Source organism: Rhinatrema bivittatum, chromosome 9, assembly GCF_901001135.1.
Source record: "Rhinatrema bivittatum chromosome 9, aRhiBiv1.1, whole genome shotgun sequence".
Lineage (NCBI taxonomy): Eukaryota > Metazoa > Chordata > Amphibia > Gymnophiona > Rhinatrematidae > Rhinatrema > Rhinatrema bivittatum.
In genome coordinates this window covers 16407078-16427804 of record NC_042623.1, presented here as the reverse complement: position 1 = coordinate 16427804, position 20727 = coordinate 16407078, and the positions used below count along the sequence as shown (strand labels likewise).

The following is a 20727-nucleotide window of genomic DNA, read 5'->3' as shown; positions in this document are numbered from 1 at the left end:
ATTTCCTCCTTTACTTTTACAATGGCATTCTCTCCCATCCCTCACAATCCCTCTGTCACTTTAATCTCTCACTCGCTCTTCCCTCCACTCACTATTCTTCATTTACTTGCTTCTATCCCCCCACTTTCCCTTTCTCCCCTTACTCCCTTCCCCTCAGTCACTTTTCCATCCACCCCACCCCTCATTCTCTCATTCAGAGCCCCCCATCTCCTTTCTCTGTCCTTCTTGACCAATACATTACCTCTTCTTTGTTCTCTTCCCTTCCCCATCTCAACACACCTTCCCTGGTTTACTTCCCTTGACACCCCAATCTCCTTATTCTCCCTAGTTCTAGCCCCCTCTCCCACAATCCCTTCACTCACTCCCTTCCTTCCCTCTCTTCCCAATTCACTCTCATTGATTCCCCAACTCCCCAGGATCTCTTCACTCCCATTCCATCCCCAGGATCCCTCATCCTCATTCCCTCTCTTCCCAACTCACTCAATCATTTACTCCCTCCCCGATCCCCTCCCTCTCCCTCCATAGCTGGAAAAAGGAGGAGGTTCAAAGTGTGACATTCAGGTGCCGGTATCGGAGGATGCGGCCCCCCTCTTTTTTCTAGACATGAAGGGCGAATGAAGGCATCAGGGTGGTGGCTAGCGGTGGGCGGGCAGGAGAGTGAGCAAGTGGATAGGTGCCAGAAGCAATTCGCTGTCTCACTGCCACCAATGATGCTTCTCTTCTGGAAGGTGCCAGAAGAGGAATGCACCGTGCCATGTCCCCTTGCTGACAAGCTAGGTTTCTATCAGGTATGATTCTGCCACTGGTCTCCCGCAGCATTTTGGCCAGAACTGGCCAATTCTGTAGGAAGGGCCAAATTTTGTGGCCCTTACTGTGGCTGCACAATTGCAGGAGATCAGGGGCCCTGCTCGTTAGTTTAGAAAAGCCAGGCAGCCACATCACAAGCATTCATGGGCAGTCCCACTGGTAGAACGTACTGCCTGATGGTTCTCATGGCTACTAATGTCCATCTTTTAATGGACAGTGCTGCCATTGTGAACAAAGCATTCTTCTGGCTATAGGAGGCCATGAGAGTCAAGACAGGACTCAGGTTTTGTATGGAAAAGAATGACAGAGAGGAATAATACTGAAGGCCCACAAAACTCTTTGATGAGAATTAGATGGAAAGGAGGAGAGAATTAATTTAAAAGAGGAACTGATTATTGCATTAGCATTATTCAACCAAGTTCAATATTAATGATATTTTCGCCTAAACTAGATAAAAACAGGTAAAATGGTGTGCCTTGTACATCGTGCCTTTTTTTGCTTTTGTTATATATTACATTTCGGTTACCTATGCAACCTTTAGAGCTCTATGTATACTGTTAAGGTAATGAAAGTTACAGGCAGACACTTTAAATGAACTTAGTGTGGGTAAAGTGATTCTTTCAGCACTTACTGTATTTGGTTTTGGTATGGACAGAGCAGTTCTCTGGACATAATTCAGTGACCAAAATGGGACTGAACAAATTTGGGCAGCATTCTAGTTTGGCACATACTCTTCTGCAGAAATCTGCCACTTGGTCCGATGTCCTGACGATCCTGACTGTTGCTCTGTATGTCTTTCCTTTGTATCTGGAAGGAATAAAGCATATCAGACATCACAGGCCTGTCTTTATAGCACCAGATAAGTTGTGTCACTGTAGTTCAAAGCAGTGAAGGTCATGGCTTAGAAAAAGCATTTATTCTTTTATAGAAAATTTATACTTGATTTTTTCAATAAAGGAAAATAATTCCTCCAACATACTTTTAGAAAAATTTCATTAGTGACTATTTGAAAAAAGTTTTTCTCATTATTTTTAAATAGTTTGAGATTTCACAATACAGATCAGAAGCACCCTTACAATAATTATTGGCACTGCATGTAGATGTGATTGTAGAAAATGGTATTGAAAGGATGATTCAGATCAGTCTGTGTGCAGGCGAGGACACAGTTTTTTCTTTTAATATGTTTGTACTATTTCTTCCATGTGTGGCAGAATGGAATGTACTCTACTGCAGTTTTCAGTTTATTATGTCAGCTATCATTCTAAATTACATTATGTGCAATTTGAAGGAGTGTAGTGTGCCAGTGATTCAACTGTGAAAATTGGATACTTGTCAAATAATAATAAAATAATAATCATAACCACCATCACCATCATAATAATCACAAAGACATGTATTAAACCATGATTGAAATATCTGCCAATTATTCACAGGTTTTCCTTCCCTTTCTTCAGAAAGTCTCTGAACTCTCACTGCAGTTTAACATACTAATGATTTGCAGATTCTAAAATACCTTCAAGACTGACTTGCTAGGGACTAAATGAACTCGCCATATTCTCTCAATGCCTCTTCCTCTCCATAATAATTTGTTGTTGAAGGTTATGGAGTTACGGAGTGCATTTCTTCTCTTGGGAGTGCATTCACCACTCCATCCTGGTGCAGCCCTTTCACCACCCTCCTCCAATCTATAATGCTTTCCCTCCTCCCAACCCACCCAGGTGCAGTCCTGTTTCTCCTCCTACCATTTGAATTACTATATATTGATGGGATCATTTGTCATGTGCTATGCTGTTTTTTAGGCAGCTATTTGTATTGCATTTTTGTAATGTGCTCTTTGATATGTTATGTGCTTTATGATTGTTTTTGTTTGCCACTCAGAACTTAAGAATATAAGAACATAATATTTGCCATGCTAGGTCAGACCAAAGGTCCATCAAGCCATCCAACAGTGGCCAATCCAGCTCAAAAGTACCTGGCAGGATCCCAAGGGGTAGATAGATTCCAAGCTGCTTATCTCAAGAATAAGCAGTGGATTTCTGCAAATCTACCTTAATAATTGTTAATGGATTTTTCCTCCAGGAACCTGTCCAAACCTTTTTTAAACACAGCTACACTAACAGCTTTCACCACATCCTCTGGCAATGAATTCCAGAGCTTAATTTTGTTTTAAGTAAAAAAAATATTTTCCCTTATTAGTTTTAAATGTACCACCTAGTAACTTCATGGTATGTCCCCTGGTCTTTGTACTCTTTGAAAGAGTAAACAACTAGATGACACAAAATTATGCAGAGTAGTTAAATCTCATGCAGATTGTAATAAATTGCAGGAGGACCTTGCAAGACTGGAAAATTGGGCTTCCAAATGGCAGATGAAATTTAATGTGGACAAGTGCAAGGTGATACATACAGGGAAAAATAACCCTTGCTGTAGTTATACAATGTTGACTTCTATCTTAGGAGTTACCACCCAGGAAAGAGATCTAGGTGTCACAGTGGATAATACATTTAAATCATCGGCTCAGTATGCTGTGACAATCAAAAAAGCTAACAGAATGTTAGGAATTATTAGGAAGGGAATGGCAAATAAAATGATGAATGTCATAATGCTCCATGGTGAGACCGCACCTTGAATACTGTGTGCAATTCTGGTAGCCGCATCTCAAAAAATATATAGTTGCACTGGAGAACGTGCAGAGAAGGGTGACCAAAATGATAAAGGGGATGGAACAGCTTCCCTATGAGGATAGGCTGAAGAGGTTAGGGCTGTTCAGCTTGGAGAAAAGACGGCTGGGGGAATATGATAGAGGTCTACAAAATAATGAAAGGACTTGAACAAGTTAATATAAATCAGTTATTTATTCTCTTAGATAATAGAAAGACTAGGGGGCACTCCATGAAGTTAGCAAGTAGCTTATTTAAAACAAATCAAAGAAAATTATTTTTCACTCAGCGCATAATTAAGCTCTGGAATTCATTGCCAGAGGATGTGTTAAAGGTAGTTGGTGTAACTGGGTTTAAAAAAGATTTGGATAAGTTCCTAGAGGAAAAATCCATAAATTGCTATTAATTAATAAGCAATAGTAGCTTGAGATTATACTTATACTGAGCCCCCATTTGCAAAAGTTTAGGTTTTAAAAGAAGAAATTCTTTCCTTCTCTTTTGTGTCTCTTTCGTGACATCTGGAAATATTCTTACATTAAATTGACAAAATTTTTCATTAATGTTTCTGAAGAATAACTTTTGAACCCATTCTTTATCTGAATTTAGTAAAAAGGAAACGATCAAAGTAGATGGCTGAGCCATTTCTACATTCGTGGATTCCAAAATTTCTGTAACATTTAACGGTGTAATTGAGTGAAAATCTTGTCCTTTCTCAGATATATTTTTCCAAGAAGGAATATAATAAATCTGAGTAAGAGGGGGCAAAGCTTGTTGAGGAATTTTCAAAAACTCTAAGGCAAATTTACTCCACATTTCTTTAGCCGATAGGGCTGGAAACTTTGGGAAAGCAAATGTTGCTTACCTGATGTAACAGGTGTTCTCACAGGACAGCAGGATGTTAGTCCTCACAAATGGGTGACATCGAGGATGGAGCCCACCACGGAAAACTTCTGTCAAAGTTTAACAGAACTTTGACTGGCCCCTACTGGGCATGCCCAGCAAGGCACTGACCCTGCAGCCAGCAGGGGTCTCCCTTCAGTCTGATTTTCAAAGCTACAGGCAGTGCCTAAAAAAGTAAAAACTAAAACGAACCCAACACCGCGGGGTGGCGGGCGGGTTTCGTGAGGACTAACATCCTGCTGTCCTGTGAGAACACCTGTTACATCAGGTAAGCAACATTTGCTTTCTCACAGGACAAGCAGGATGGTTGTCCTCACAAATGGGTGAGTACCGAGCTGAGGATGTCCTGAACTGCATCAAATGTACCCAACGATGTGCAACAGGCACAACAACTGGGGTGGAATTTGGTAAAGGGCATCCGCACCCTACCGGGAAGGTGGAAGGGTGTTGGTACATCACGTTGGAAAAAGGTTACGCAAGACAGATTGGCCAAAGATGGAGTCCTGTCTTCCAGCTTTGTCCAAACAATAGTGGGCTGCAAAGGTATGGAGAGAACTCCAGGTTGCAGCTTTACAGATGTCAGGAAGCGGCACCGATCGAAGGTGTGCCACTGACGTCGCCATGGCCCTCACAGAGTGTGCTTTCACACGGTCTTGAAAAGGAATGCCAGCTTGCTGATAGCAAAAAGAAATGCAGTCCGCCAACCAGGAGGAAAGAGCCTGCTTACCCACAGGTTGTCCTAACTTGTTAGGATGGAAGGAGACAAACAATTGAGTGCCCTTCCTGTGAGCGACTGTACGGTCTAGATAAAAAGCTAGAGCCCGTTTGCAGTCTAGGGTATGCAGAGTCTGTTCCCCGGAGTTGGAGTGGGGCCTGGGAAAAAAGATAGGTAGTATGATGGATTGATTGATATGAAACTCAGAAACTACCTTAGGTAAAAATTTAGGGTGAGTGCGGAGTACCGCCCTGTCTTGCAGGAGTTTAGTGTAAGGCGGATAGGTGACTAAGGCCTGTAACTCACTAACCCTGCGAGCTGAAGTAATGGCCAACAGGAATAATACTTTCCATGTGAGATACTTCAATTCACAGGAGTGCAGAGGTTCGAAGGGTGGTTTCATTAGACGACCAAGAACCAGATTAAGGTCCCAAGATGGGGCCGGAGGACGTAAGGGTGGCTTCAGATGGAGCAAGCCTTTAAGAAAGCGTGTCACCAGGGGTTGTACTGAAATAGGGACACCCTCTATACCTTTATGGAAGGCGGCTACTGCACTGACATGCATCCTAATGGAAGAGGTCTTTAGACCGGATTCTGAAAGGTGCCATAAATAGTCCAAGAACTTAGAGATTGGACAGGAAAGGGGATCAAGGGACTGAGAAGTGCACCATGATGTATACCTTTTCCATTTATATGAATGAGATCTTCTGGTGGAGGGCTTTCGTGAAGCTATCAGGACACGAGAAACCGAATCTGAAAGGTTAAATGGCTGAAGGACTAACCTTTCAACATCCATGCCGTCAGGGACAAGGCTTGGAGGTTGGGATGGAGGAGGCATCTGTCGTTTTGAGTGAGCAGATGCGGATCCGTTCCCAGAGGGATGTACTTGCGGATGGAGAGATCCTGGAGTATGGGAAACCACACTTGGCGTGGCCAGTGGGGTGCTATCAGGATCATGGTTCCTCCGTCCTGGCGAAGCTTCACGAGAGTCCTTGACAGAAGAGGAAGTGGAGGGAATGCATAAAGCAGACCTGTCGTCCACTTGAGGGAGAAGGCATCCCTGGGCCGAGAGTGCTGGCTGCGAATGAGAGAACAGTAATCGTCCACTTTGTGGTTCTGAGGGGACGCAAAGAGGTCTATGCGGGGAAAAACCCACTTGTGAAACAGAGAGGTCACTACTAGAGGATCGAGTGACCACTCGTGTGGTTTGAAGACACGGCTCAGCTGGTCTGCCAATACATTGTCTACTCCCGGCAAGTAAGTGGCCCTGAGGTACATGGAATGGGAGAGGGCTTCTGCCCAAATCTGCGCAGCTTCCTGACACAGAAGGAAGGAGCCTGTGCCTCCCTGCTTGTTTATGTACCACATGGCCACCTGGTTGTCTGTCTGAATTAAGATAATCTGACTCGATAGATGATCTTTGAAAGTTCTGAGCGCGTAGCGGATTGCTCGAAGTTCCAAGAAATTTATCTGGTGATCGGCTTCCTCTGGTGACCATAACCCTTGGGTTTGTAAGTCGTCCACATGGGCCCCCCAGCCGATGTGGGAAGCATCGGTGGTGAGGATTACCTGTGGATCTGGTAGGAGAAAGGGTAAGCCCTGAAGGAGGTTGACTTGAGTCGTCCACCAGGTTAAAGAGAGGCGTAGCGCTTGTGTAACTGTGACGATGGAGGACAGAGGCTGAAGAGCCTGAATCCATTGGTGTCGCAGAGTCCATTGTGTTACTCTCATGGCTAGTCGGGTCAAGGGAGTGACTTGAACCGAGGATGCCATGTGTCCTAGGAGGATGAGGAATTGGCGAGCTGTGGCAGTGTGTTGAGACTGGAGCTGGCGAGCTAGGGACATGAGAGTTTGGACTCATTGAAGTGGAAGGTAGGCTTTTGCCTGTAAGGTGTCCAAGTCTGCTCCAATGAAGGATAAGGTCTGAGATGGGACCAAGCAAGATTTCTCGTAATTGACAAGAAACCCTAAGGAGAGGAGTGTGTGAATTGTCAACTTTAGGGAGGATTGTGCAATTTGAGGGGTGGAGGCCCTGATTAGCCAATCGTCCAGATAGGGGTAGACGTGGACACCTTCCTTCCTGAGAAATGCTGCTGCCACTACGAGACATTTGGTAAATACTCGTGGAGCAGACGCCAGCCCGAAAGGCAGTACCTGGTATTGATAATGGTCGTGGCCTATCAGAAAACGCAGATACTTGCGATGAGATTGTGTTATCGCAATGTGGGTATAAGCGTCCTTGAGGTCGAGAGAGCACAGCCAATCCCCCTTTTGCAACAGAGGGAGCAAGGCGCCCAGGGTTACCATCTTGAACTTTTCTTTTTGCAGATACTTGTTGAGGGCCCGAAGGTCCAGAATTGGACGTAGCCCCCCTGATTTCTTTGGTATTAGGAAGTATCTGGAATAGAATCCTTTCCCTTGTTGACAAGGAGGGACGGGTTCTATAGCATTTGATTGTAGTAGAAGGGATACTTCTTGTTGTAATTGAGTCAAATGGCTGGTTAGACTCCATGCCTGAAGGGGCGGGGAGTCTGGCGGAAGTGTTATGAAGTTGAGGTGGTAACCCTGTGCGATAATTGCTAGCACCCACTGATCTGAGGTGATCTGTTTCCAACGATGTAAGAAATGGTACAGCCGACCTCCCACAGGGATGTGTGGAAGAGGGAGTTGGCATGTGCTCAATACAGGGAAGTCAAAGGCCCGCCGCAGGCCCAGGAGGTGGGGCTACAGTAGGTCTTTGTTTTCTCGGCTGACGAGGCTGAGGCCTGTTAGAGGACCGTGCAGGACGAGCCCTAGTTGACGGAGGGTAGTAGCGACGTGGTCGAAAGAACGACTTCTTAGAGTCCTTCTTTTGCGGTTGCTTGGAGGACACCTCAGGTGGAACAGATGAGAGTTGTTTCAACGTCTCATGGTGGTCTTTTAACTCCGCCACAATCTGTTGAATTTGCTCTCCAAACAAATTGTCGCCTAAGCAGGGTAAATCAGCAAGACGATCTTGGACCTCTGGGCGAAGGTTGGATGACTTTAACCAAGCCCAACGTCTGGCTGAGATGGCTGTGGCTGAAACCTTCGTGGAAGCATCGAATATGTCGTAGGCAGTCCTAATCTCGTGCTTCCCTGCCTCAAATCCCTTGTGAAGAAGGGCTTGAAGCTGCGGTTGGTATTGGTCCGGCAACGTGTCAGCATAGTCTTGCATCTGCTTAAGGATGGCTCTGTTGTATTGAGTAATGTAGAGTTGATATGAAGCTATGCGTGAAATCAACATAGCTCCATGATACACTTTCCGTCCTACTCTATCTAGGAATTTGTTGTCCCTGGTAGGTGGGGTAGAAGAGTGTGGCTTAAGACGCTTGGCCTTCTTCTGCGCGGACTCAACCACAACAGAGCGATGATCCAGTTGAGGTTTTTGGAAACCTGGTGCTGACTGGACAAGGTATGTGGAGTCAGCTTTCTTGTTAACTGGTGACACCGATGAAGGAGATTCCCAGTTTTTCTTTAGCAGATCCAAAAACACCTGGTGTATAGGGATGGAAGCGATGATTTTTGGAGCATCCAGAAATTGAAGTAATTCCATCATCTGGTGTCTGTCATCGGCTTCAGATTGGAGCTGAAACGGTACAACTTCTGACATCTCTTTCACAAAGTTAATGAAAGATAGATCCTCAGGAGGAGATCTTTTTCTACTCTCTGTAGGAGATGGTGGCGAAGGCAAATCTGTGTCAGAAGATGTATCATCATCATCACCCCAGGTATCGTAGGGATCATGTGGGGCTTGTAGCCCTGATGGACCTGGCTGAGGCTCTAAAGGCATCGATGGAAACCTAGGTGGAATCGATGCGGTAGGTGGAACCAGAAATGGCATCGATGGCTTCGGTGCTGCCGATGGAATCGGTGCCTGGCACGGAATCGATGGAGCCGAAGGATAAATCGGTGGAGATATACCAGAAGGTACCGATGGAACTACCCCGGAAGGGGGAATTCGAAACGGTGTTTCTCCTGCTGATGAGAAACCAGTTGGAGACGGTGGTGTTGTCGATGGTACTGGAATCACCGATGGAAGGGCCGTCATAAGTGCCTCCATGCGGCGTAGTAGTGGTGCTAGAGCTTGCACCAACGGCTCGGTGGTCGGTTCCCTCCTCGGTGGCGAAGCCGGCGCCGGCGTCAGTGCCGGGGGCGGCACTGGAACCGGTGCCGGAGACGGTGCCGATGGAGGTTGTAATTTCTTCATCGCTTTCTCGATGGCCTCCTGGACCAGCCGGTCCAGTTCTGCCCGGAGACCAGGGGTAACCATACCCGGCTCGACGGGAGAGGGAGGCTGAGGCAGGGCCGGAGGGACCACCGTAACCGGTGGGATCACGGCCCCCCACACCCCGAGAGGGTGAGGGTTTCCTCGATGCCGGCGAACGAGACGTGGAGGGTGTCTGGTCTGTTCGCGGCTTCTTTGTCGGTGGCTCGGCTTGAGCGGAGGTCGATGGCTGTGGATCCTCGACAGGCCGAGACTTGTGCTGTCGATGGCGATGCTTTTCTTTCCGATCCCCTCGCCCATCCGGGGAAGGGACGGGAGTCGACGGCCGAGAAGCGATCGATGGCGGACGGTCACCGGAGGGTTGACGATGATGGTACAACTTCGACGGTGCCGGTTCCGATGACGTCGATGCTATCGATGGCGTTGGGGTGGGTGCATGGAAGAGGAGACCCATCTTCTCCATCCTGGCTTTGCGACCCTTGGGTGTCATTAAGGCACATTTGGTGCAAGTCAGGACATCATGCTCACTACCCAAACACATTACACAAACCCTGTGGGGGTCTGTGATGGACATAGTCCGGGTGCAATCCGGACAACGACGGAACCCCGTTGCCATGGCTGGAAGCCAAAATTTAGGCTGGGGATCGGTAAGTGCCAACGGGCCTCGAGGGCCAAAATAGACGGTAGTCGATGGAAAAGGCAAAAAACTTACCGGGTTCCGTAAGATGAGTAAAAAATTTGTCGAAGGGAGACCCCTGAGGGGCAAATTTTCTTCGGAAATTAACTTCCAAATTCTTGTCAGGAACGTGGTTAGAGAGCTCCTTTCACCGCGTGGCAACTGCTGCGCGGAAAAAAGTAGACTGAAGGGAGACCCCTGCTGGCTGCAGGGTCAGTGCCTTGCTGGGCATGCCCAGTAGGGGCCAGTCAAAGTTCTGTTAAACTTTGACAGAAGTTTTCCGTGGTGGGCTCCATCCTCGATGTCACCCATTTGTGAGGACTACCATCCTGCTTGTCCTGTGAGAAATTAATTAACCTTAGGTTCTTGCTTCGTGCTTGATTTTCAAGATTTTCTAGCTTCCTAGAAAGATATTGATTTTCTTTAATTATCATTACATTCTGATCACTTAATCTTTTTACTTCAGCAGAAACATTATTTATAGCCTGATCTCTCTTACAATTCTCCAACATTACATTTTTCAACTTGGAATCTAAATTTTCCATGTTTTTTATAACACGTTTCAGTTGCAAGGTAACATTCTTATCTAAAACTACTAGAGTTTCCCATATAACTTCCAGAGAAATTACAGATGGAAGTAACCCAACCACATCACCAAGTGACTTATCAGAACTATAATCAATGTCCTGAGGCAGTACTTGACCCTCTATAACACTTCCCTCCGAGATGCCAAAAAACTTGGCTCCTCCTGCAACGGGATTCAGTGATTTCCCTGGGTCATCTTTAATTCCGCCATTCTTCTCAGGTGGCGGTGTGATGTCGCCAAATGAATCCGATCTATTAGTCACAGGGTTCTCAGGGGGTGCTCTATTATCGGGGGACAAAGAGATTTCAAGATCACGAGTGGAAGCCATGTATAAGCTAAAATTTCCATGTAAATGTTGTATTATCTAGAAGTCTGTTAAGTATTGTTTTTTTCAACCATCCCATTTGATTAAATTTATTGCAGAAAAGAATATAGAGTGTGGTCCAGAGGCAGCAAGCCCTCAGTAATATAACAAAATAGCTCTATAAAATGGAAATTGATCCCTGAAATTGGATTGTCAATATTACTTATACATTTTCTTTGTGATTTCGCCTTTGTTTCTGAAAGTTATCCTCCTATATTGAGGACTAGGAAATAATATATGGTTTAAATGGTGATTATCCTTAGTAATTGAGATATGGTATAGAAGTTTAATAACCATGTAATTTCTGTATCAAGGTATTCTTGATTGTATTGTTAAAATTTGATATAAATAACAAATTAAAAAAAAATATAGTAGCCTGAGATTTCTTTAATGTTTGAGTATTTGCCAGGTACTTGTGACTTGGATTGGCCACTGTTGGAATCAGGATACTGGGCTGGATGGACCCTTGGTCTGACCCAGTATGGCATATCTTATGGATCTTATGATTAACATTTACTTGTTCCATTCCACTCATTATTTTATAGACCTCTATCATATCTGCCCTCAGTCGTCTCTTCTCCAAGCTGAAGAGTCCTAACCTCTTAAGTCTTGCCTCATAGGGGAAGAGTTCCACCCCCTTTATCATTTTGTTGTCCTTTTCTGCACCATTTCTAATTCTGCTATATCTTTTTTGAGATGTGATGACCAAAACTGCACACAATACTCAAAATGATGATGCACTTTGTATTTGTGGTTTATAAACAAATAAATACAGTCCCCCTCACCCCTGCAGTCCTCTCTTCCCCTCTCACCACTCCCCCACCTCACTATCATCCCCCACAACCTTCTCAACCTCTTTCCAGGCCCTAATTGGGGCCTAAGATATTTCCTCCTCTTCCTGGGCTCACTGCCACTTCCTTCTGAGGGTCTGATCAACAATGAAGATGAGTCTGCTGCTGCTTCCTCCTCCTGAGCCCTAATTGAGGTAAAAAATGCCACTGCTGCCTCCTGCTCCCAGGAATATCAGGCAAGAAAACTCACTCTCCCCAGCAAGTGGGGGAGTGGATTTTCAAAATCCTGATAATTTGCATTCATATAGCACCTTTCATCCAGACAAAATCCCAGAAAAGGCACCGTTGATAAGGAAAATATGTTTATCATTTGTAGGAGAGCATTCAAAGAAGAAAGGAGAAACTTCAGCTAGTCTTTAAAACAGGGGAAAAATGTTAGGGGTCCATTTTCAGCCACTGTCCAGTCAGCAACGTTAGCTGGATAAACTTATACAGCTAATTCTGTCAGGATATTAAAAGATAGCCAGATAATTTTATCTGGCTAATTTAGGACTGGTCTATGGCACAACCACAGTTAGTTGGATATCTTATCCATCATAGTCAGCTGAATAATTTATCTGGCTAACTTAATTCCACCAGGAAACGCCCCCAGAACACCTTAATGTTATCTGGCTAAGTTTTATCTGGCAAACTACTTAGCTGGATAACTCGGAGGCAGTCAGCCAATGGAAATTTTCAAAGCCCGTCATTTGTCCAGCTAAGTCTGAACTTGGCTGGACAAATGGCGCTGAATATTGGGCCCTTAAATATTTGCCTTGTGAAACCCATCTTGTAAGTGTGTCCTCCTTAAGAAGTTTAGAGCCATTCATCCACTTTCATTCACATTTCTGTCACCGATCTCACAGCACTTTTTCTATGCCTCCACATTCCCTCCACTTAAGACTTGTCTGTTGTTTTTCCTTTGCTTCCTACAGGGAAACCGGCCAGTTCAGTTCACTTGTAGTATCAGAGCATACTGCCCTGCGATTGGTTAGTAATCATAACCACATGCAAATGGCTGTACCAAAAAAGGAAACTAAGTATTCTTGGGTTTTGGCAGAATAAAAGAAGTTGCCTTGTTTCTGCTTGCATTCCTAGTTTTGCTTAAGCAAAAAAAGTTATAAAAGTTGATACTGAGGTCCATATTCAAAAGCCATTTAGACAGATAACGTAAAAGTTATCCACCTAAATATTCTAGCTAGAATTTAGCCAAATAAGCCAGGGGTGTTCAGGGGAAGGGCAGGAGGCATTCTAGGGAAGAGTGCAGTTAGCTGCACAGTGGCAGAATATGGACCTCAATGTTCTCAAAAGTCCTGCTGGAAAATGCATGCTTGGAGCAAAGTTGTGGCTTAGATTTACTGCTGCTTCAGGAAGGAGTAAATATGTGAAAGGCTTGCATGATTCTTCCCCTCAGTATCAAACATCCTTCCCAGCTCGACACAAACATGAACTCTGCCAGCTGGTGAAAGCTGGACATGAAGGCCAGGACATATACAGTCCAAGTTGTGAGTTATGGGTCTTTATTTTCCTCATCTCTATCCCTTCCCATTCAATCCAAATGTACAGAAGCACCTTTGCACCTGAACTGACCAAAGAAGCAAACCGCCTGCTTAATCATCTGATTCAAGCCCTGCATATTTATTAAAATGACTGCAGCAGATACAACTTCATGTTGCAAGATTTCAATCATCTTCAGGTGGTTACCTCTGGTGTCCCAGGTCACACATTCTCTGTGGGAGGGGCTTCATGCCTGCCTGCTGATCTCAGGGTCTGATTTATTGAAGATGATTTTCTGTTCTGTGACTATGTTGATAAAACCAAGACTTGTCAGGGCTGCATGTTTTGTATATAGTCAGGGCAGTGACATCACCGAAGTGCTGGCCTGTACACACTGCAGTGATTCTTTTACAATCCCTGCTAAAGATGATTTGTTTTTCTTTCTAAAATTAGTAACAGGAAGGTAAATGGACTAAAAGGAGATTTAAATAAAACAGAAAAGCAGCCGAACACATGTTGTATTTCACACTGCTTCAACTAAAGAAAAAAGTACAGACTGTCCTGCAGGCAATAAACCTTCTAAGAAAAACTCCGCTGCACTGCTAGACATGGAACCACTTGCTGCAATACTTTCTGAATCAGCATTCCCATAAGATTTCAGCTTAACTTTCTTTCCTAATATAGGTCTCTTCGCACTGTATTTTCACTAATTTAGACTCTTGGTTAATTTTACAGAAAATGTCTGTTTCTGTTGTCTTTCTTTTTGGAGACTGGTTGTGGTAAATACTTAAATTATTACCTTCTCTTGCCCCTTGAGCTACTAAATGCTGTGATGTATTTGGTGCCAGCCTTGGACAAGACAGTTTGTGTACTTCTAAATTCCCTCTTCTTAAGAGCTTACAGTCACAGTTTAGGAAGGGGCTGTTTCTTCTCATGGGAGAATGCTGACGGCTTGAACATTACTGGAGAATGTCCTCTCTTTTATGAGAACTTTTCAACAGTTTTCAGAATAAAAGGAATAAACGTACACTGTACCAGAAATATCCATTTTTGACAAATGCTTGGCTGACACTTGTTAATACACTTACTTGGCTTTGAGGGTTTCTTCTTGAAAATTCCACTGAGAGTCTTCCACGAGCTGCAGTTCTCGTAATACTCGGCCTGGTTTGTAGGCCGCATTAATTACCATGCCAAGGACCTAGAACAATTCAAGAAAGGTTAGTAAAAGTGTCATACTCTGAGCGTCCCTTCCGTCTTCATGGAGGCTCCATTCTTTTCTGAGAAAACAAGCTCCTAGCAGGACCGACTGTCCAAGAACAGCCTACACTGCATCCAATATTTGCAGCCCGCATTCTCCCTGCAGAAAATTCTCCTTGCCTCTACAAGGTTGATTTTTGGAGTTAACCAGACAAAAGGCATGTAAAATTTCCCCCATGCTCACTGGCTCCATTTTAGCTGGGTAAGTCATCAGCCTACTACAATTTGGCAGCTAAAAAGAGGATGCATGGAGGGCACGGCTAAAATGTATCTTGGCAGATAACAGTATCTGGCTAAATCTGGATGGAAAAACTGCTTCCCTATAGAGAGCCAGGTAACTAAAACCAAACCTAGCGGTCGAGCAGTGGCTGCCCTTATCTTTACCCTCTAATACATGGTCTGATTTACCTCCCTCCAAGCCAATAAATCAGGTTTCAGGTCAATCTGCCACTACCCACCCCACTCTTGGCCCCCAATATCTTGGCCAATAATCAGGCCAAGTGGTGCTGATCCCCCTCCCCCCTCTTTAATGGAAGAGCCCATGTCCTGTTCAGCACCGAGTTCGACTTTTCCTGGAAGTGAAGTGCCGTGACTTGCCAGTTTCACTGGCACTTAGCATTCAGCAGGATAGCAGGCGCCTCCACTCCTTCCGCTCTGCTTTGGGGATATTTTGCGGGGTTCTAGGGTAAGGGTGGTGGATGAGGAAAAGGTGGGTAGGAGATGGAGGGAGGATCAGTGCTACTCCATTTGACAATCTCTTAAGATATTGGGGGATGGGGATGGGGGGGATGACTATCTTGGCTGCTAGTTTTTAAAAAATATATTCAGAAAGCTGGTGAGCGGCAAATCCCGCTAACTTTAATAGAGTAGATTCAACAGAACATTTCATTAGTAAGCCTCTGAATTTTCAGCTAAAGTTATCTGGATAACTTCGCTCACTGGCTTAGTGAATACTGACCTCTAAATTTCATTGTCTAAACACTGCAGAACATCTGCAGTTCCTGTTTTGTCTCCATCCCAAGGTGAACCCCAACTAACCTTGCTCTGTATTTTTTTCTCTTTTTCTTTCTCCTGCTACAGGCGCTGTGACTGAGTCCCCGGACTCGGAAGAAGGAAAACAGTCCCTCCCCCTTGGCTAATGCTCCCGACGTGGTGACGTCGGTAGAGCGTGCCAAAAGGAGATTTAAAGAGGGCCCAGGATCGGAGGTGCTGCGCGCCGGCGTCACACACCGAAGGGGCGCAACAAAGGGGCATGCCCCTTTGTACGCCCCTTCGTACCACCCGGAGACCATCCGAAGATCAAACTCTAACGAATCAAACACCAAAACGAACATGAGGGAAGCGGTAAGCGAAAGAGATGGCGAAACAGCACATACAATCCAAACCTGCCTAAACAAAGGTAAGTATAGAAACAACTACTCCAGAAAAACAAAGAACAAACACAAAACTAGAGATACCAGGAACACAAAATTAAGCAACCTAATTCTAGTAAAAAAAAGACTGCGGAACCAAACACCTTACATCTCAATCTGAAGAAATTGACACTGACTTTTCTACTAGTAAACATCCAATCGATAAACAAGAAATTCCCATTAATTAACGACCCTCTGTATGATACTAAACCAAGTTTTATCGCAATAACTGAATCATGCTAAAGAAATCAGACATCATCCTAAAAAACCAAATATCTCACTGAAACTACGATGTATTCTCGATTCCAAGAATAAATAAACGAGGAGGTGGCCTAGCACTAGTTATTGAAAAAAAATGTAAAAGTAAACTGGTACCTACAACGCCTCCTAAAAACCATGAAATTGCTATCTTTGATACAGAATACATGCAAATTTGCCTTATTTACTGCCCCCCCAGTCTACTTGATCTAAACTTGATCATCTTTCTTTCACATTCCCAGCTTACCTCATCTTCGAGCACACCCTCCACTCCCGCTCAGACTCCAGACAATCATCACAGACAAAAACCCACTCAGCGCTCTCAGTCATCTCTCCTCACACAAGGAACCCCAACCCTCTCATCTTAGTACTAGCAATTACCTCTCAGACCGACGCAAAGACAGGAGTCTCAAAGAACATGCACAGACAGGAGACTTAAAGACTGACGCAAAGACAAGAAACTTAAAGACCACAATCAACAACTCACTCTCACAACGTCTCCTCCCTCTCTACACCAACCGTCAAGCCGAGAAGGCAAGAAGGCACCATGCAAACCTACCCCATCCCTATCATCCATCACCGCCACTCCCTCCTCTCCAAACTCTCACAACGTTCTATGAGCCACTCAACGAGATCACTCATCCCGATCATGATTTCACCCCTCACCCAACTACTAGGACTCACGATATTCTCGTTAACCCTCTTCAACGCTCAGTCCCTCACAAAAACCCACATGCTTCATGATTATCTGCTGGACTCCAAACCAGACGTCTGTGCAATCACGGAAACCTGGTTAAAAAACTCAGACACCCCATTGATAAACCAGTTACCTATACACCTCTATGACTTCTTCTCAATCCCAAGACCCAAAAAAAGAGGGGGCGGCCTACTCCTAGCAACCAAAAAAGAACTCAATCTCAGCCAGCAACCCGTCAAGACCTCCTCCAAAAAACTGGAACTTGGACTGTTCAAGTCAAAACATATTCAAATTCTCCTTGTTTACGCCCCACCAGGATCACTAGACTCAGACACCTCTCCCCTCATAGAAACCATTGCCAAACACATCAACACTGATTCACCTGCTATGATTCTGGGGGACTTCAATCTGCATGTCGACGCCTCCCCGATCTCCCCCAATTATGAAACCTTCCTATCCACACTCCAGGCAATGGGCTTTGAACAAATCGTCAATAAACCCACCCATAAAGCAGGACAAACGCTTGACCTCATCTTCTTAAACTCACACCTATCATACATTAACACCCCTGACTGCACCCCTGTCCCTAATATCAGCCACTCTCACAACACGAGGAAACACTACTCAGCCACAACCTCACTCCACCATCCACTTCAGGAAACAATGTCCCTCCGAAACGCTCAGTGAACATTTATCCAAGGAGCTCCCCAACCTAGACACCTCCAATCCCAATTCAGCCTTTCTATCCTGGCGCAATATCACGGAGTCGATAGCCAATAAACTTTGCCCCAGAGCGACGAAAACTATCAATTGGACACAAAAATGGAAACAACCTTGGTTCTCTCCAGAACTTAAACTGATTAAGCAAAACCTCCGACACAAGGAAGGCTCTTGGCGGAAGAACCCCAACACCACAACACTATCAGACTACAAACGCACCATGCATCTCTATAAGAACTCTCTTTTACAGGCAAAAAAAGACTATTACGCCAGCAGAATTCATGATATACAATACGACGCCAGGGCCCTGTTTTCCTATGTAACTCAACTCACTAAACCTTCTGCTCCTACCATTCCGGACGATCAGGCTCTATCCAAAGAAAATGAACTAGCACTCTTCTTTCAGGATAAAATTACAAACACTCTAGCGCTTCTCCCTACCAACACAACCCCACCAGCCCTGAACTTCACCACTACATTTTCCTCCAGAGCCTCCCTAGACTCCTTCGAACCCACCACCCCACTGGAGATTGAATCGACACTCAAGAAATTGAAACCATCCAGCCACCCGATGGACCACATCCCGACTAAACTTCTGCTCCTCATCCCAGACACTATATCCAGATCACTGGCCGACATCATCAACTGTTCCCTAGCCCAAGGAATATACCCGGATGATCTAAAAACAGCATCCCTTAAACCCCTCTTGAAGAAACCGAACCTGGACACAAAAGAACTCTCCAACTTCCGACCCATATCCAACCTCCCTTTTCCTGCGAAACTCACAGAGAAAGTGGTGAACACACAGCTTTCCGACTTCCTTGAGGAACACAAAATCTTATACCCTTCCCAATATGGCTTCCATAAGCCATCCAGTACGGAAACCCTCCTCCTCTCTCTATCAGACACATCCTCTTGGGACTAGATAAAGGGCAATCATTCCTACTTGTCCTCTTAGACATCTCCGCGGCATTCGACACCGTGAACCATAACATCTTTCTAAATCGCCTCTCGGATATCGGATTATCTGGATACGCCCTCAGATGGTTCAGCTCCTTCCTCAATAACAGAAGCTTTAAGGTCACAATCAATAATAAGGAATCCCTAATTTCAAATCTACTCTAGGCGTTCCCCAAGGCTCTTCCCTATCACCTACACTCTTCAATATCTACCAACTGCCCCTTTGCCAGCTGCTCACAAACCTAAACCTAATTCACTACCTATACGCAGACTACGTTCAGATCTTGATCCCTATAAAAGAATCCCTTCCAAAAACGCTTTCCTACTGGGAGAACTGCCTTAAGTCCATCAACAACTTACTCACCAGCCTAAACCTGGTGCTCAATGCAGCCAAAACAGAAATCCTTCTTATCTCCCCCGACCGCTCAGACAGCTCAGAACAGATAGTCTCTAACCCACAGACCACTCAAGTTAGAGATTTGGGAGTCATCCTGGATAACCATTTGAACTTAAAGAAATCAATCAATAATATCACTAAAGACTGTTTTTACAAGCTTCAAGTTCTTAAAAGACTTAAACCACTTCTTCATTTCCAGGATTTCAGAACTGTCCTCCAGTCAACACTGTTCTCTAAAACTGATTATTGTAACACTCTCCTTTTAGGACTCCCGATCTCCGCCACCAAACCACTACAGATGCTCCAGAATTCAGCCGCCAGAATCTTAACCAACACCAATCGGGGAGCTCATATCACCCCTATACTTAAAAACCTGCACTGGCTACCAATAAAATACAGAATCCTACACAAAGCACTCACCATAATCCACAAATCCATCCACAACCAACTACCACTAGACCTCCAGTTCCCATTAAAACTATGCTCGTCCGCAAGACCAACTAGAGAAGCATATAAAGGAACCCTTCAAGCCCCCCCAACTAAATCCACACGCCTAACCTCCACCAAAGAACAGGCATTCTCCACAGCGGGACCCATCATCTGGAACAACCTTCCGACAGACCTAAGATTGGAACCCTGCCTGCTAACCTTCCGTAAAAAACTCAAAACCTGGCTTTTCCTCCAAGCCTTCCCTTAGCCTGAATATCTCATCATAATTTAATAAGATGCTTCCCAATTAGCCAGACGCCCGCTCCAGTCACAGTAGAGACATAAGTTTTCATCCTCTAGTTTTTTGCTTTCCTTTTATTTCCAGGCTACTCTATCCCCCAAGTTCCATCTCCCTGCTATATGTAACTACGCTTCGGCCTTCCTGTTAATTGGTTATGTTTAGTTAGCCCCTAAGTTCCATGTAAACCGGTCTGATATGAATCTTGTCATGAAGTTCGGTCTAGAAAAATGTTAAATAAATAAATAAATAAACAAACATCTCCCCACTAATCGAGTACTTCACATTAAACCTAAACACCTCCAAACCAACCATCGTACTGGGAGATTTTAACCTTCACATGGATGTTTCCCCATTAACAAATACATGCCAGACTCTAAACGATATAATGACAGCATTAGGCTTCACACTAATTACAGATAAACCCACACACAAAGCAGGACACTCACTTGACCTAACATATATCAACCATAGCTTCCTTGAACACATGAATACGATATACAATCAAATTCCATGGTCTGATCATTTTCTAATCGAATCCACTATTAAATGCCTAGAACCTAAAGAAATACAGAAAAATGTCACCATTCAACACTGAATTACTAAAAAATAAACTAGAAGAAAAATTAATACACTTCGAGCACAAAGACTGTGAACAGCATGGCTGTCAATAACAAATAAATTAGCAGATTATATAAATCCCACAAAGCTAATTCAAATCACTAAGTCTAGACAATCAAACCCATGGTATAACGAGAAGATAAAGGAGGTCAAACGAATTCTGAGAAAAAAAGAAAAAGAATGGATTAAATGTAAATCCTCAGAAAGTCTGATTAAATTCAGGAAGCAACTAGCTTATTACAAAAATGTAATTCTTGACGCAAAAAAATTATTCTTCAGCACAAAAATTGAAAAATTTGCAAACAACCCAAGAACGTTATTTAACATTGTAAAAAACCTGACGAACGACAAAACTGAGGCACCTCAAACCCCACTAGAGAACAAATGTAACGAAAAA

At 44.4% G+C, this 20727-nt stretch overlaps 1 protein-coding gene across 7 annotated transcripts in view; it reads right to left on the bottom strand.

The window, feature by feature from the left end:
• The window catches only part of SFMBT2 (Scm like with four mbt domains 2), a 563685-nt gene that overhangs the window by 51598 nt on the left and 491360 nt on the right, over window positions 1-20727 (bottom strand). For all 7 annotated transcript variants that reach the window (XM_029615682.1, XM_029615688.1, XM_029615685.1 and 4 more), the window contains 2 exons: window positions 14370-14479; window positions 1439-1614 (listed from right to left, as the gene is read on the bottom strand). In XM_029615682.1, coding sequence (XP_029471542.1) covers window positions 1439-1614; window positions 14370-14479 — 286 coding nt within the window. The remainder of the gene's footprint in view (window positions 1-1438; window positions 1615-14369; window positions 14480-20727) is intronic.